The sequence below is a fragment of the Equus asinus genome, chromosome 20, assembly GCF_041296235.1.
Source record: "Equus asinus isolate D_3611 breed Donkey chromosome 20, EquAss-T2T_v2, whole genome shotgun sequence".
NCBI classification, from domain to species: Eukaryota; Metazoa; Chordata; class Mammalia; order Perissodactyla; family Equidae; genus Equus; species Equus asinus.
Window position 1 is genome coordinate 20642896 of NC_091809.1, and position 15230 is coordinate 20658125.

At 37.3% G+C, this 15230-nt stretch overlaps 1 protein-coding gene across 1 annotated transcript; it reads right to left on the minus strand.

The window, feature by feature from the left end:
* Nucleotides 1-131: 131 nt before the first annotated feature.
* Nucleotides 132-6723, minus strand: LOC106827788 (olfactory receptor 7E24-like). Its single transcript, XM_070491481.1, has 4 exons — nt 6650-6723; nt 3756-4670; nt 2094-2106; nt 132-182 (listed from the first exon to the last, which is right to left on the minus strand). The coding sequence occupies exons 1-4, from the start codon at nt 6721-6723 to the stop codon at nt 132-134; spliced, it is 1053 nt and encodes a 350-aa protein (XP_070347582.1).
* Nucleotides 6724-15230: the final 8507 nt, after the last annotated feature.

Here is a 15230-nt window from a genome sequence, read left to right on the forward strand (position 1 = left end):
AGAAATATCTGCACTCCCATGTTCATTGCAGCACTAGTCACAATAGCCAAAATATGGAAACAACCTAAATGTCTGTCAACACACAAATGGATAATGAGGATGTGTTGCATATGTATACAACGGAGTCTTATTCAGCTGTGAGAAATGACAAATAAACATGGCAAGTAATAGGATATATTGGAGTATGTGAGGAAGCCATTTTGTGTAAACCTAATTCGGCCTGACCTTGTCTTTCCAAAAGGGCCTGACCGAGGCCGTTGAGCATGCATTGTATATCTGCTTTAGAGATTCCCTATGGCAAGAGCAAAGGCCCTTGAGATAAAGGTGCAACTTCTCTCCCCCTCCCAACATTGGCATCTCCTTAAAGATTAAGCATCTTTCTTTAGGCTGGGAACAGATTGCAGTGCTCATCTGTGACCCCCTTCCCCCAGCCCGAGGCAACACACCTGCCGCTCCACGGTGTTCACTGAAACTGCAGACCTATCTGCCGTGTCCATCAATCACTGTGCTGACAGAGCAGTCTCATGACTATTGTAAAAGGGACATTTCAATCATATGTGAAACATACTCTTTGAGGGTATATAACCACCCTGTATACCCCCACTTCTTTGGAGTGCTCTGTTCCTTTGAGGAAAGACTCTCCTGGGTTATAATCCTCAGATTTAAGCTCAGAATAAACTCACCCAAATTTTAATTTATAGATTGGTTATGGATTATTTTCGTCGACAGAAAGAAGCAAATCCTGCCATTCGTGAAAAAAATCAATGGAACTTGAGGGCATTATGCTAAGTGAAATAAGTCAGACAAAGATAAATACTGCATGATATCTATTATATGTGGAATTTAAAAAAGATAAACTGATAGAAACAGAGAGTAGAATGGTGGCCACTATGGGGTGGGGGTGGGAAAATGAAGAGATGTTAGTCCAAGGTACAAACTTCCAGTTATAAGTTGAATAAGTTCAGGGAATCTAATGTACAGCATGGTCATAGTAGTAAACAATACTCTGTTATGTACTTGAAAGTTGCTAACAGAGTAGATTTTAAATGTTCTCACCACAAAAAAGAAATGATAATTTTGTGACATGGTGGAGGTGTTAGCTAACCCTATGATGGCAATCACTTTGCAATGTATAAGTGTATCAAGTCAACACATTGTACATCTTAAACTTACACAATGTTATATGCCAATTATATCTCAGTAAAGTTGAAAAAAGAAATACATCAATCTTAGAGTAGATGATGATGATAATGATATCTATATTTACTTAGTTCTTAGCATGTGCATATTGTTTGTTTAATCCTAGAGTGCTCTCAGTGAAATATCATTAAAAATGAAGGATTAGAGGTCACAAGAGTTAAAAAAATATATATCCCAGTGTACTTAGAGGAGCTGATGTTGTAAATCAAATTTCAGCCTACAAAGCCCATATATTGACACTATACAATGGCCTCTTAATTATTGATTATGATAGTTTGCCCTTATTGATCCACTATAATATACTAAATAGTGTTCTATTCAGTCCATTTGATTGCATCTTCTTAACCAGCCTCAGTTAAGTGCTCTTGTTATCATAACTCTACAGGTGAGACATTTAAGTAGAAATATTATATATTGTACTCTAAGTCACACAGTTTGTGACATCAGGTTATTTATGAATTACTGGAATGTTATTTAAATTAGCTTCCTTAATGTTACAATAGCATTTACCATTTGAACATAAACTACCATTTGACTCATTTGTGCATGACACAAATGACACAATTATGTATAATTATTGCATGGCCTTGGAAGACATGTACTATTGTACTTAGTTGGCTGCTGAGGACTTAGAGACTCAGAAAGGAACTTTGAGTTGTTAAAGGTTTCTAATTTTTGAGCCAATATCTTGGCTGTGGACTATCTTCATACCCCACATTCTTTTGATTATCTGCATTTCCTATTCTAATCAAGTATTGTCACACCACATTTCCTGTTAATCCATCATTGGCACTCTTCTATATCTAAATCTAAACATAAAAAAGAAGTACAAAGTACTACCTATGGGAAGAGTCTAACTTTGACATCAAAAGGCAACACATTTTACCACTTATCATGGTCCTTTGGCTATCACATATGCTTGCATAAATGGAAATGCAAATATAGAAATGTAATAATTTTAATTGAGTGATGTCTTCCCACAGCTGCTATGGCTTCATCATCTGCCAAGTTCATTCCTTTCTCCAACATGAAATTTGCTTATCAATGAATTTGGTAGGTGATTACCTTAGAGGTAAAAGGCAGAGTAAATTCAACTAGTTGTTGGACAGGTTTTGAGAGAACCAAGATTTCTACCCAAAAACAGTGTTACATCTCTAAGGAAAGATGGATAGGCATTTTGAAGAACACAAATGGACCCCAAAGACTCAGTTACCATGACAGAAGTCAAGGAAGCATGGTAACAAGGTGAAGTCCTAACCAAGCTACTACTAGCGAAAGGAAACAGTTCACCTTTACTGACAACATGGACCTTTGCTGAATAGGGTAAAGTAAAAAAAGACAAAGTTTACTTTATTTATGATGAAATTTGTGATTTAATAATCCTCAGACACCATTAGAGCCACACATCGACTGGTGATATATCAGTAACTAAATCTCAGTTGTACAAAGATATATATGTAATCCCCTATTATTTTATGAGCTCATTTTGCAATATTCCAATTTCACTCAATTCATAATACATCTTTCTCCTTATGTTATGATTTATTATTCAGGGTTCTGTCAAGAAAAAATAAACCAAGGTAATTATTTCAATGAAGAGAATTGAGTACAGGGAGTTGGTTAAATAGTTACTGGAGGACAAAGGCAAAAATGGAACGATGTGGTGCCGGATGAAAGCCAATAAATACCAATGGCTTAGGGGAGTAAAGAGAGTAGTGAACTTAACCTTAGAGTGTAGTGAAATCTACTGACAGTTATTAAATATACATAACGAGAAAGCCAGATGGAAAATAGAGTTGTGATTTCAGAGTCCCACCCTAGCATCATAAAGATAAGTACAGAGGGTGAGTTTGGAGGAGAGAGACAATAGTTTAATAACCAGCACAAATGAAAATCCTACAGTGTTAAAGGGCAAGGTATTTGAAGAAAACCACATTATCTGAAGCAAGAATAAGCTCTGTCATAACTTGCCCCTTTGAGCTTGATCTCTACAGAAACTCACAACTGAACCATCTCAGATGCTTTAAAAATCTTCATACCTAGAGACACTCCAGCCCCACTAAATCGGAGTCTCTGGTGATGAGACCAGGTCATCAGTATTTATAAAACTCCCCAAGAGATTCCAATAAAATCCATGGTTGAGATCCAATGAACAGCACCCTCAGACATTACCTGAATAAATAGATTTGACAGATGCAAAATTCATATGGAAAAAACACAAGAACCATAATAAAGGACGTAAAATTTAAACATATGACAAGAGAGTTGTGCATTTCACCTGGATACCGGGGTCATTGAGGAAAACCTCTCATGCATTTATTGTGATGCACAAAGGATCCCAGAATACTACCCCAACTCAATTAAAGAACAATCAAAAGAAGCAGTTTCCATATATGAAACATGGATAGGAATGAAAACCATGAGGCTGAAAAGATAATATGACCAAGGAAGCAGTATTGGCTGGTCTACATGCTTGGTTTGGCTGATTTTTCCAACCCACATGCCAGAAAGGGCACACATACTGAGATTAGATTGGTCTGCTATAGAGTCTCCACAGGGCATTCTTGATGTCCCTGTTCCTCAGGCTGTAAATGAAGGGGTTCAGCATGGGGGTGACTGTTGTGCACATGATTGAGGACACCACATCCTTCCAGAGAGAAGGTGAAAATGCTGATCCAAAGTAAATGCCAAAGCCTGTTCCATAAAATAAGCAAACAACTGACAGGTGAGTGCCACATGTGGAGAAGGCTTTATACTTCCCACCTGTTGATGGAACTCTCCGAATAGAGGAAATAATTTTATAGTAAGAAAAAGAGATGCCTGAGAAAGGGAGAAAACCAAAAATGGCACCAAAAATATATATGGCTATGTTATTGGAGAGAGTATCAGAACAGGCAAGGCTGAGGAATTGAGAAGGGCCACAGAAGATATTAGAAATGTCCACATCCTTGAAGCAGGTAAGTTGCAAAACAATCAAATTGTGCAGCTGGGAGTCCAAAAGGCCAATTAAAAAAGACGCCAAAACTAAGAAGCCACAGAGGCGTGGGCTCATGATGACTGAGTAGTGCAGAGGGTGACAGATGGCCACAAACCGGTCATAGGCCATCACAGTCAGAAGCATATCATCCATACATGCAAAATGGACAAAAAAATACATCTGCGTCAGGCAGCCCACATAAGAGATGACTCTGTTTTGAGTTTGGATGTCCACAATCATCTTGGGGACTGTGGTGGAGATGAAACCAATGTCAACCAAGGACAGGTTGGAGAGGAAGAAGTACATGGGAGTGTGAAGGTGGGAGTCACAGCTGACAACCAGGATGATGAGCAGGTTCCCAAAGATGGCAACCAGGTACACAGACAGGAACAGCCCAAAGAGCAAAGGCTGCAGTTCTTGATCATCTGAGAATCCCACGAGGAAGAATTCTGAGACACTTGTTACATTTTTTGGTTCTCTGTAGCTTAGACATCTGTAGAAAAAGAAAGGAGGGTTGGAAAAAAGGAAACAAGTAAATGAACATCCAGCGGTGTGTCCATATTTTGGATTCAAGCAGTTCACTTGTGAGGTTATGAACCCCAGTACCTTAAGCAATATTTCTCTGTATGACAAATCTTATCTTCTCAAAACTGTCTCTTCATTGATTTCTGTGTTATTCACCTCTTTATACACACACTTACTTTAGAGAAATTCAAACAAAGAGTATCAGAGTAGCAGGAATATTTGAGGTAACAAATCCATGATCACAATAAACTATAGCCTACTTCTTTAAGAAAAGATATAGAATAACAGATGCCCTTCCCCTTTTAAGGAAAAAAAATCACTTTAAAGCAATTAAGAGGTAGTTAAATATACCTTATTTTATCCAAATACAGTGCTAGATATTCCCCTCACTTAGAATATTTATAAAAACATTCTAGAAAAGGCAACACTGCATAATCTGGATTCTAAATTACAGTTGAATATTCTTAGACAAAAAATTTATGTGATAGTTATCATCATGAGTTTTATCATTCCGACTTTGCTGTCTTCCCTCCTTCATGAAAATAAGTGATCAAATATAAGGATTTTCTTTTGAAAGTTGTTTAGTATGTAATTTCCATCTTCGGCTTTGGTGGAATTCAAATTTTTATAAGTGTGGTTTAGTTAATTGCACATAATTATACAGCATTGATGACTGAGAATATGTCACATTAGTGTACAGAGCATCTTTCAGTGAGTAAACAAAAATAAAACTTAAGAAAAACTCTTGAAATTGTTTATTACAGACAGGATTATTTGTATCAACCCCATCCCACCTCAGTAAAACGTCCAGTGTATGAGACTACTCTTTTCTCTTTTGTGGATTCTATTCTGTAGTGGCGTGATAATACTGCTTCGTTGTTTTTTGCCTTTTGTGCTAGCTTTAGTGAGGTATGATTGACAAATAAAAATCGTATATCTTTATGTTGTACAGCATGAAGATATTTTTTAATATGTACAATGTGATGATTTATATTTAATATTTAATCTTAAATATAATATTTAATATTAAATCATGATTTATATTAAATCATTGTCACAACCAAGGTAATTAACACATCCATCACCGCACATACTTGCCATCTTTTATGTGTGGAGAGAACACCTGAGATTTACTCTCTTAACAGACGTTAAGTATTCAATACAATATTATAAACTATAGTCACCATGCTGTACATTAGATCCCCATAACTTATTCATCTTACAACTTACAGTTTGTATCCTTTGACCAACATCTCCCACCCACCCCTAGCCCCTGACAAGCACAGTTTTACACCCTGGTTCTATGAGTTCAAATTTCTTATATTCCACATATAAGTGAGATCATACAGTATTCGTCTTTCTATGTCCAGCATAATTCAATAAACATAATGCCCTCCAGGTCCATCCATGTTGTCACAAATGGCAGCAATTACTTCTTTTTATGGCTTAATAACATTTTAGTGTGTGTGTGTTTGTTCATGTATATATGTATATACATGTATACACATGTAAATGTATATATATATATATATATATACACACACATTTTCTTTATCCATTCATCTGTCAACAGACACTTCGGTTGTTTTTATATCTTGGCTATTGTGAACACTACTGCAATGAATGTGGGAGTGCAGATATCTCTTTGAGATACTGATTTCATTTCAGATATACACCCAGCAGGGGAGTTGCTGGATTATATGCTAGTTCCATTTTAATTAGCAATAATTTTTAACTTTTTGATGAAGCTCCATACTGTATTCTGTAATGGCTATACCAATATTCATTTCCACCAACAGTGCACTATTTTCTCCACATCCTCATCAACACTTGCTTCTTTTTTTTTTTTTTATCATAGCCATTTTAACAGGGGTGAGGTAATATCTCATTGTGATTTTGATTTTCGTTCCCCTGATGATTAGTGATATTGAGCCCCTTTTCAGATACTTGATGGTCTTGTGTTTCTGTTCATAAGCCCTCTTATTTACAGTTGAGGAGTTCAGCACCAGGGGAGGTCCCATGGTCAGGTTTAAGACCCAGCCTTCTTATGTCCAGTTAACAGATTTTCATGTTAATCCTTCCTGATACAGGGATTGCAATTCTCTTACTTCAGCTACCTGGAGGTAATGCAGGTTTATTATTTTGGCAGGTCACAATATGACTTAATTGAAAAAAATGCAAAATAGAACAATATAAATGTCTCAGGGCACTTTCCTCATCTGTAAAATTGGGATAATAATTGATCCTACCTAATAGGAATATTGTAAGAAAGATTTTAAAAATCACTCAAATTGTGGGGCTGGCCTGGTGGCATAGTGGTTAAGTTTGTGTGCTCTGCTTCATAGGCCAGGATTTTGCCAATTCGGATCCCCGGCACAGACCTATGCACCACTCATCAAGCCATGCTGTGGCTGGCATCCTACATATAAAATAGAGTAAGATGGGCACAGATGTTAGCACAGGGCCAAACTTCCTCAGCAAAAAGAGGAGGATTGGCAGCAGATGTTAGCTCAGGGCTAATCTTCCTTGCCAAAAAAGTTAAAAAAAAAAAAAGAATCACTCAAATTGCTTAGGTCAGTGGCTTTCAGTTCCAGTTGAATGACACATTTACCTGTGGTTATTTAAAAATATGTGGATATCCTGGCCTCAGACTACAACCACTTTATTCAGGATCTCTGCACGTGAGGTTCTTGGTCATCCTAATGTGCAGCTGTGGTTGAGAAACACTCCTTTCCAGTATTGCCCAAACTTTAGAAAATACTTCATTAATATTACCTATTATTAATATCATCAATACCAACTACATTTATTAAAAATATAAACATGTAATAATATTTGCTTTAGATCTCATATCAGTTAGAGATTTGAAACATTACTGATAAAATTTGACTTTTCTTGGTATCTTAGCTTGATTCATTCTTCTGCATACTTGTCCCCAAAGGCAACTAGTGTCATAAATTTGATGAGTATATTTTCTTGTCAATGTTTCTGTAAAGTCAATATTGACTAATGCATCCCTAAACAGTTTTCTTAAAAACTTACCCAAACAGTGTACTAGACGTTTTGCCTCTGAAACCTACTTGTTTACCATGGCATGGGGTTTGATTCTCTTTGTGAAGTACATACAACTACTCCAAACATTTTACTGATGCACATTACTATGTGAGGGAGGATGTCATTTTTTTCAGTGTTTAAGTTTATACTTACATATTGTAATATAAATTCAAGAAATTTCCTATATATATTTAAAGGTAATAATGTATTTATAATTTAAATTATTTTATTTATATATTAAGTCTTTACATATATTTTATATATATTATTTACATCATTTTCTTCTTAAAACAATCCTGGGAAACTTTTTATGCCTTTCTCCATATCACACAAGTGAGAATTTGTATATAATAGGTGAGAGGGGATTAGTTTTTCAACTTATAACAATCAGTGCATGTTCAATTTTACTAATAATTACCTATATTTGTTGTCCCACTACAAAAAGCATTTCCTATCAACTATATTCACTAGTGATGAGGTATAAATTTACAAATATCCTTGAAGTCTGTCTTATGATAATCATTCCATGGCAGATCCATATCAAACTTTCACTTTGTATAGAAAATATTTTCAATCTTAGATTTCAAAACTGACTGTAAAGTGCATGACTATTCATAGAAACCCCTATAATCCACCACTTTAATGCCCTTATTGCCCCTAGAAAACACTGACTCATTCCCATAATTCACAGCTGGACTCACTGAACCAAAAGAGTAGGAATCAATTCTTCTGCCTCCATTTGCTCATTTGGTATCAAACTCGGTTTGAAAAGAATTACTCATTGGCTACAATGGAGGTAACAGAGACCTAATGCAAAAACAAGGAGATTGATGCTTGAGTCCTGAGCCTTTCACCCACTATATGTGGAGTGTATATACTTTCCTGCTCTCTGCACTTTTGTTCCCTCCTGGAAATGGAGAGTGTAACACCCATCTCTTGAACATGTGTGACACCTAAAGGAAGTTTGAAACTTAATAAATATTTGGTCAATTTTTTAATTAAAAAATTCAATAATTATTGGAATAGTGTGTTTAGTAATGAAATACAATCCAAAAAAATTAATGATATTTTATGCATTATATGGCAGCGAGGTCAAAGCCTCTCCTGTCTCAGTGCCCTGGAGCAGGGAATGACATGAAATCCTAAAATGTCTCAGACCATGCAATATGATTTACTGCCTCCTTCATTTCCTCCTCTTTTTTCTTTCAAATTTATAAAAGTCTCTGCAGTGGTCTTGCAACAATTGAATGCTGTAGATACTATATTAAATGAAAAATAGTAGGTCCCCTAAGAAGTTCCTGATATAGATGTAAACAAGCACTAATTTATCTTCTCTCCAGCCCCTTGGGACATTCCTGAAAAGGATGAAAACACTGGTATGAAATGGTCAAATGTGTGGAAGCCATATTGCCCACACTTTATGATAGTTCTTCTGTGCCAAAAAGGTACAAGCTCTGCGGAATCAGAAGTAAATGACACTCACTCGTTTCTTTCCATATACTAAGGATGTAGTTGTGTAAACAAAAATAAAGTGTCCTGTCAGGGAGGTAGGAAAACCATAACCTCAGGTCACCGGACATTTAAGTCAAATGACATGAGAATTAGCCTTATCATTATTAGTAATAAAATATCTAAAATTTATTTTATCCTTACTTTACGCATTCAACACATGTTTATCACAGAGACAGCATTCATTCCTTGTTTAATCCTTATTTCCTGGAGTTGTATCAGCTAGGAACCAACTCAGAAAACAATTGTAAGTTTCACAGATACTAAGAATTTGCTTCATAACACACTAATAATAAGAGGAGCAGACAGGATTCAAAATTAAATTGTCAGTCTCTGAGTCTCGTGCACTCATCATCATTGTTTCCAGAATTTCTGAAAGTTTTTTTCCTTTTTCTCCCCAAAGCCCCCCGGTACATAGTTGTATATTCTTCGTTGTGGGTCCTTCTAGTTGTGGCATGTGGGATGCTGCCTCAGCGTGGGTTGATGAGCAGTGTCATGTCGGCGCCCAGGATTCAAACCAATGAAACACTGGGCCGCCTGCAGCAGAGCCCGCAAACTTAACCACTCAGCCACGGGGCCAGCCCCAGACTTTCTGAAAGTTTTAAGCAGAGGTACAGAGTTCTTAACCACAGATACATACGACACACATTTTTTTAACTGTTTCAGTTTCCTGAGTGGGAATGGACCTCAAGACTATGACTTTATATCTCCTTCTTTGGTTTAGTAGGCTGATTATAAGAATGGAGGAGCAAGTAGGCAGTTGAAGTGAAATCCAGGACAAGGAGCAAGAGAGAGAGAGATCTACCCTGAATTATTCTGTGCCAACACTCTATGATCATTGCCTGTGATCTCACCCATTTTTCCTATAGTTGATGCAGCAAGCACTGCCTACTACTCTCCATTGTGGTCTGCCAGAAACCACTACAGGGAAGAGCATAGTAAACAGGGGGTCTCTTCCAGGACTGACAGGGAACTGAAATTGATACCGGCCCCGAAATCCATTCCCCTACATTAAACCCAGCATATACAGGATTTAAAATCAAAGCACTCATCCCCTTTCTCTGCTTATTCTTTGGCTTCCTGGCACCAGAATCCACCATCCACCACAGAGGCAGACAACCAAGGACATCCACCTCCAGATTCCCTTATCTTGCCATTCTCCTTGCTGCAAGCAGCCTCACAAGGCCTATCACAGGCTGATGTGAAAACACCAACTAGCAAGGCCACAGGCTCCCCACTCCCTACAATCAGTTGCATTCCTCACGACCTTTAAAACCTAAGGCCTCCCATCTTTCAGGGGAAAAAAGATACATTTGAGGGCTCACTCTCATCTGCCAGCTGATAGCACCTGAAAGAAAAACCTCTTCCCTTGCCATAAGCCTGGTGTTCCAGTTGTTATTTGGCCCTTCTTGTGTGGTGGGTAAAGAACCTGTGTCTGTGACAGGTAACAAAATGACTGTTTGGGTTGGCAGAGGAGAAGACTGGCCAGACACCCTGAGTCTAGCTAGAGTCAGCCCAGATTCAATCGTGACTGCAACTCTTGCTAACTTATGATCTGCTACAAGTTATATAAAATACTGTGCTCCTTTATTCTTACATGAAATAATAATAATTATGCATTATAATTTGGGAAAGATTATGCAGATGAAATCAAATAAAATATATAGAACACAGCCCTCAGAGCACATCACTTACGAAGCTCTCAATAAACATGATGTTTGGTTAATGTCACCCTCCTCCTCATCATCGTCATCACCTTCATGATAATTTTGGAGTGCATAGGGGAAAGTTTAAAGAGACCCATTAGCTGCTACAGTGGGGGAGATGCCAACCAGAACCAAAACCAGTGAGACTGGAAGCAGAACTCTGAAATAGAGTTCTCACACCCCCACCAGAACCAAGAACATAAACTTCATAGGTGTCTGATATGAAATTTTGTATATTGGTGCCCTCTCATCTGTCTATTGCAACTGTCATGTTTGTTTTCTTGAAGAGGAAATAATGCCTCAAACTGTCCCTCCCCCAATCACTGTCTCCCACAGCACTTACTGAGATGGGCTGCATCTCTGCTGGAGCATGACCAAGGAGTATGGATTCACTACCCTTCTCCTGTCTGGTGTGTAATGAAGGCTCAGGATCCCTCCTCAGGACTGGCAGGAAGACAGACTCATGCTGAGACCTTCTGAAGCAGATGCCCATCGAGGGAGGAGACACAGGCACAGAGGCACAATAATAGAATTAGCAAACTAAAGTGCTGGAGTCCTTTATCTTTTCATTTATAATTGTATGACCATTTATTTACAATTGCATCACCTTGGGGATTCAATGAACAGAGATCATAATTAGGAAGTTTTGCCACATTATCCCAATCTCTGAGGACTTGCTAATATTATTGGAAGAAGAATCAGAGACGAGTGAATGTCCTTGGAAAGATCTGGGTCCTTCCTCTCCTCAGGAGAAAGTTTGCCTGTACTCCTTGCTTCTGCTTCTAAGTTGCAGGATTTTAACATAAAATTCCAACTACTCAACTTAACAACCCAGTGTATGATTTTGATATCTGTCCATTTTATTAATCATGAAATATATGCAGAATTATTTCTTCCATAACAAGGATGTGATACTATTCCATTTTCTCAGTAAATATTTGTTTCTAAGGAAAAATTATTTTCATTTCCTTAGCTCTTGTTTGGGTTGGCATTTTATATGTTGGAGATTTACAAGATTTTTTTTGTTTTTGCTAATTTGAATGAGACGAATTTTAAATTTTTTAGCTAATTGAACTACATTGACATATTGCAAAACTATTGATTTTTACATATTTATTTGGCAACTGATACTTTACTTAAAAACTTCAGAGGAACTCTTAGAAGGTTGCAATCAAGGTGTTGGCTAAGAGTTTAGTCATCCCCAGGCTTGATTGGCAGAAGGCCACTTTCAAGCTCACTCATAGGCTGTAGGATTCATGCATTTGCAGGCTATCAGTGAGAGAATTCCCTCAGTTCCTTCACATATGGACTTCTTGATGGGGTAGCTCACAGCATGGCAGCTGGGTTCCATCAATGTGAGCAAGAGAGAGAAAGATATAGATGCAGTAAAAAGAAAAACACTTTTTTTCATTCTATTCCCAGAAGTGACTAGCCAACATTTCTTCCACATTCTCATTGTCAGAAGTGAGTCATTATGTTCCTCTAATGCTTATTGTGAAGGAAATACACAAAGGCATGAAAAAACGAGTTAGGAACCATTGGGAGCATCTCAAATACTGCCCACCACACAGGCTTCATCTTATATAAGGACTTTGTTCTCTTAGAACTTGAAAATTGAGGTCATACACACACACGCGCACACACACACACACACACACACACACAGAGTGGAATATTATTCATCTATGAAAAACAAGCTATCCTGCCATTTGTTATGACATGGGTGGATCTTGAGACCATTTTTCTGAAATAAGTCAGATGGAGAAAGGTTAATACTGTACAATCTCGCTTGTATGTGAAATCTAAAAACATTGAGCTCATAGAAACAGAGAGTGGATTAGTGATTGTCAGGGGCTGAGGGGTGGTGGAAATGGGGAGATGTTGGTCAAAGGGTACAAACTTTCAGTTTTAAGATGAATAAGTCCCAGGGACCTAACGTACATCCTGGTGACGATAGTTAACAATACTGTATTGTGTACTTGAAAGTTTCTATCAGAGTAGAGTTCATGTTCTCACCATAATATCAACAACAACAAAATGGTAATTATGTGAGGTAATGGATGTGATTTCAAGAGGCCCACCCCAGCACCACAAAGCAAAGTATAGAAGTGTGAGTTTGGCGCAGAGAGACAATAGCTTCATAATCAGCACAAATGCCCAGCTGTATGGTGTAGAGAGAGGGAAGATATTTGAAGGAACATTATCAGGAATCATGGGGAAAACACACTGCTACTGCTACAGCAGATTTTTTTTATCTTCTCTTTTGGAGCTCTGATCTCTTTAGGATCTTTGGCATTTGCCCATGAGCACTTAGGACCCAAGACATACAGGTTATCTTTGAATGAAAGATCTGGCTTAGATCAGTAGTTCTCAATGTTGGCTTCACAACAGAGCCACCTGGCGGTGTTTAAAAATCCTAATGCTCAGGCCACATCCCAGTCCTAGTAAATCAGAATCTCTGGTGGTGAGATCCAGTTGTCAGTATTTTTTAGCTTTCCAGGTGATTTCAATAAAACCAAAGGCTGAGAACCAGTAACACGCATCCTCACACATAAGTTGTGTAAACGGATTTGATAAAGGAGAAATTTATATGGGAATGATGTAAGTTTTTACTATATGAAAAAGAGTTGTTCATCTTTCTGGGATGCCTGGGTCATCAATAATAAACTACAGAAGGCTCAATAGATATAACAAGATTCAGTCATGTAGTGATTATGATATGCAAAGGATCCCAGAATACTCCTTCAGTACCACTAAAGACATACCAAAAGAAGCAATAGTCAGATATTACAAAATGAGAGCAGTGAAAGCCATGAAAGCTACAAAACTATGTGATAAGAGATATAGGATTTTCAGGTCTAGATATTTAGTTTTGCTGCATTTCCCAACTTTCACTTCTAATGGATGGCACAGGTACTGATATTAGATTGTTGGCTGAGTCATCTCTGCATGGCTCTTTTTGATGGCCTATGATCGATTTGTAGCTATTTTTTCTTATCCCCTGCACTACCTGGTCATGATGAACCCATTCGTCTGTAGCTTGCTGGTTCTGGTGTCTTTTTGATCAGCCTTTTGGACTCCCAGCTGCACTGCTTAAGTATTTTAGACACATCATGCAGTATTTGTCTTTATGTGATTGGTATATTTCACTTAGCATAATACCCTTAAGGTTCATCCGTGTTGTTGCAAATGGCAGGAATTCCTTCTCTTTTCAGGGTGAATAGTATTCCATTATATATACATATATATGTGTGTGTGTGTATGTGTGTGTGTGTGATACATACATATATGTGTAATCCATATATATATATATATATATATATATATGTGTGTGTGTGTGTGTGTAATCCATCTATATAGGCATATATAGACCTGGTAAGTCTATATATCTATCTATATAGATATATATAGATAAATATAGATATAGATATAGATATAGATATATCTAACAGTTTTTTATCCCTTTATCTCTCAATGGTTATTTAGGTTGTTTTCATGTCTTGGCCATTGTGAATAGTGCTGCAATAAGCATAGGAGTGCTACTATCTCTTTGAGATCTTGATTTCAATATTTTGGGAGGTAAATATCAAGAAATGCAGTTGCTGGATAATATGCTAGTTCTATTTTTAATTTTCTAAGGAACCTCCATATTTTTTTTCCATAGTGGCTACTACATTTTCTATTTACATCAACAGTGTGCAAGGGTTCCAATTTCTTCACATCCTTGCCAACACTTGTTGCCTTTTGTTTTTTATATAGTAGCTATCCTGACAAGACTGTGATATCTCAGTGTGGTTTTGATTTGCATTTCTCTGATGAATAGTGATCTTTAGCACTTTTTCATATACCTGTTAGCCATTTGTATGTTTTATTTGGAAAAATCTCTAATTAAATCCTTCCCCCATTGTTTAATCAGGTTATTACTTTTTTTTGCTATTGAGTTGTAGGAGTTTCTTACATATTTTGGAAATTAACCAATTATCAGGCATATGGTTTGCAAATGTTTTTCTTTATTCCATAGGTGACTTTTCACTGACGAGGTATCTGAAGTGCACTGAGTTGCCGCGGGTTTCAAATTTTTGCTGAGATTTGGGTGGAGTTTTGTTTTAAAATCCCATACCCTCTCTATTATCTGTTATGTAGCTTTCATATCAAGGATATGATACATAGTTACTGTGGCCCTTTTTGGCATATTTCCATTGAGGCTCCCCCCACATTTGTAGTGTTAATCAATTAGTAGCACTCATTCTAAATGTTGA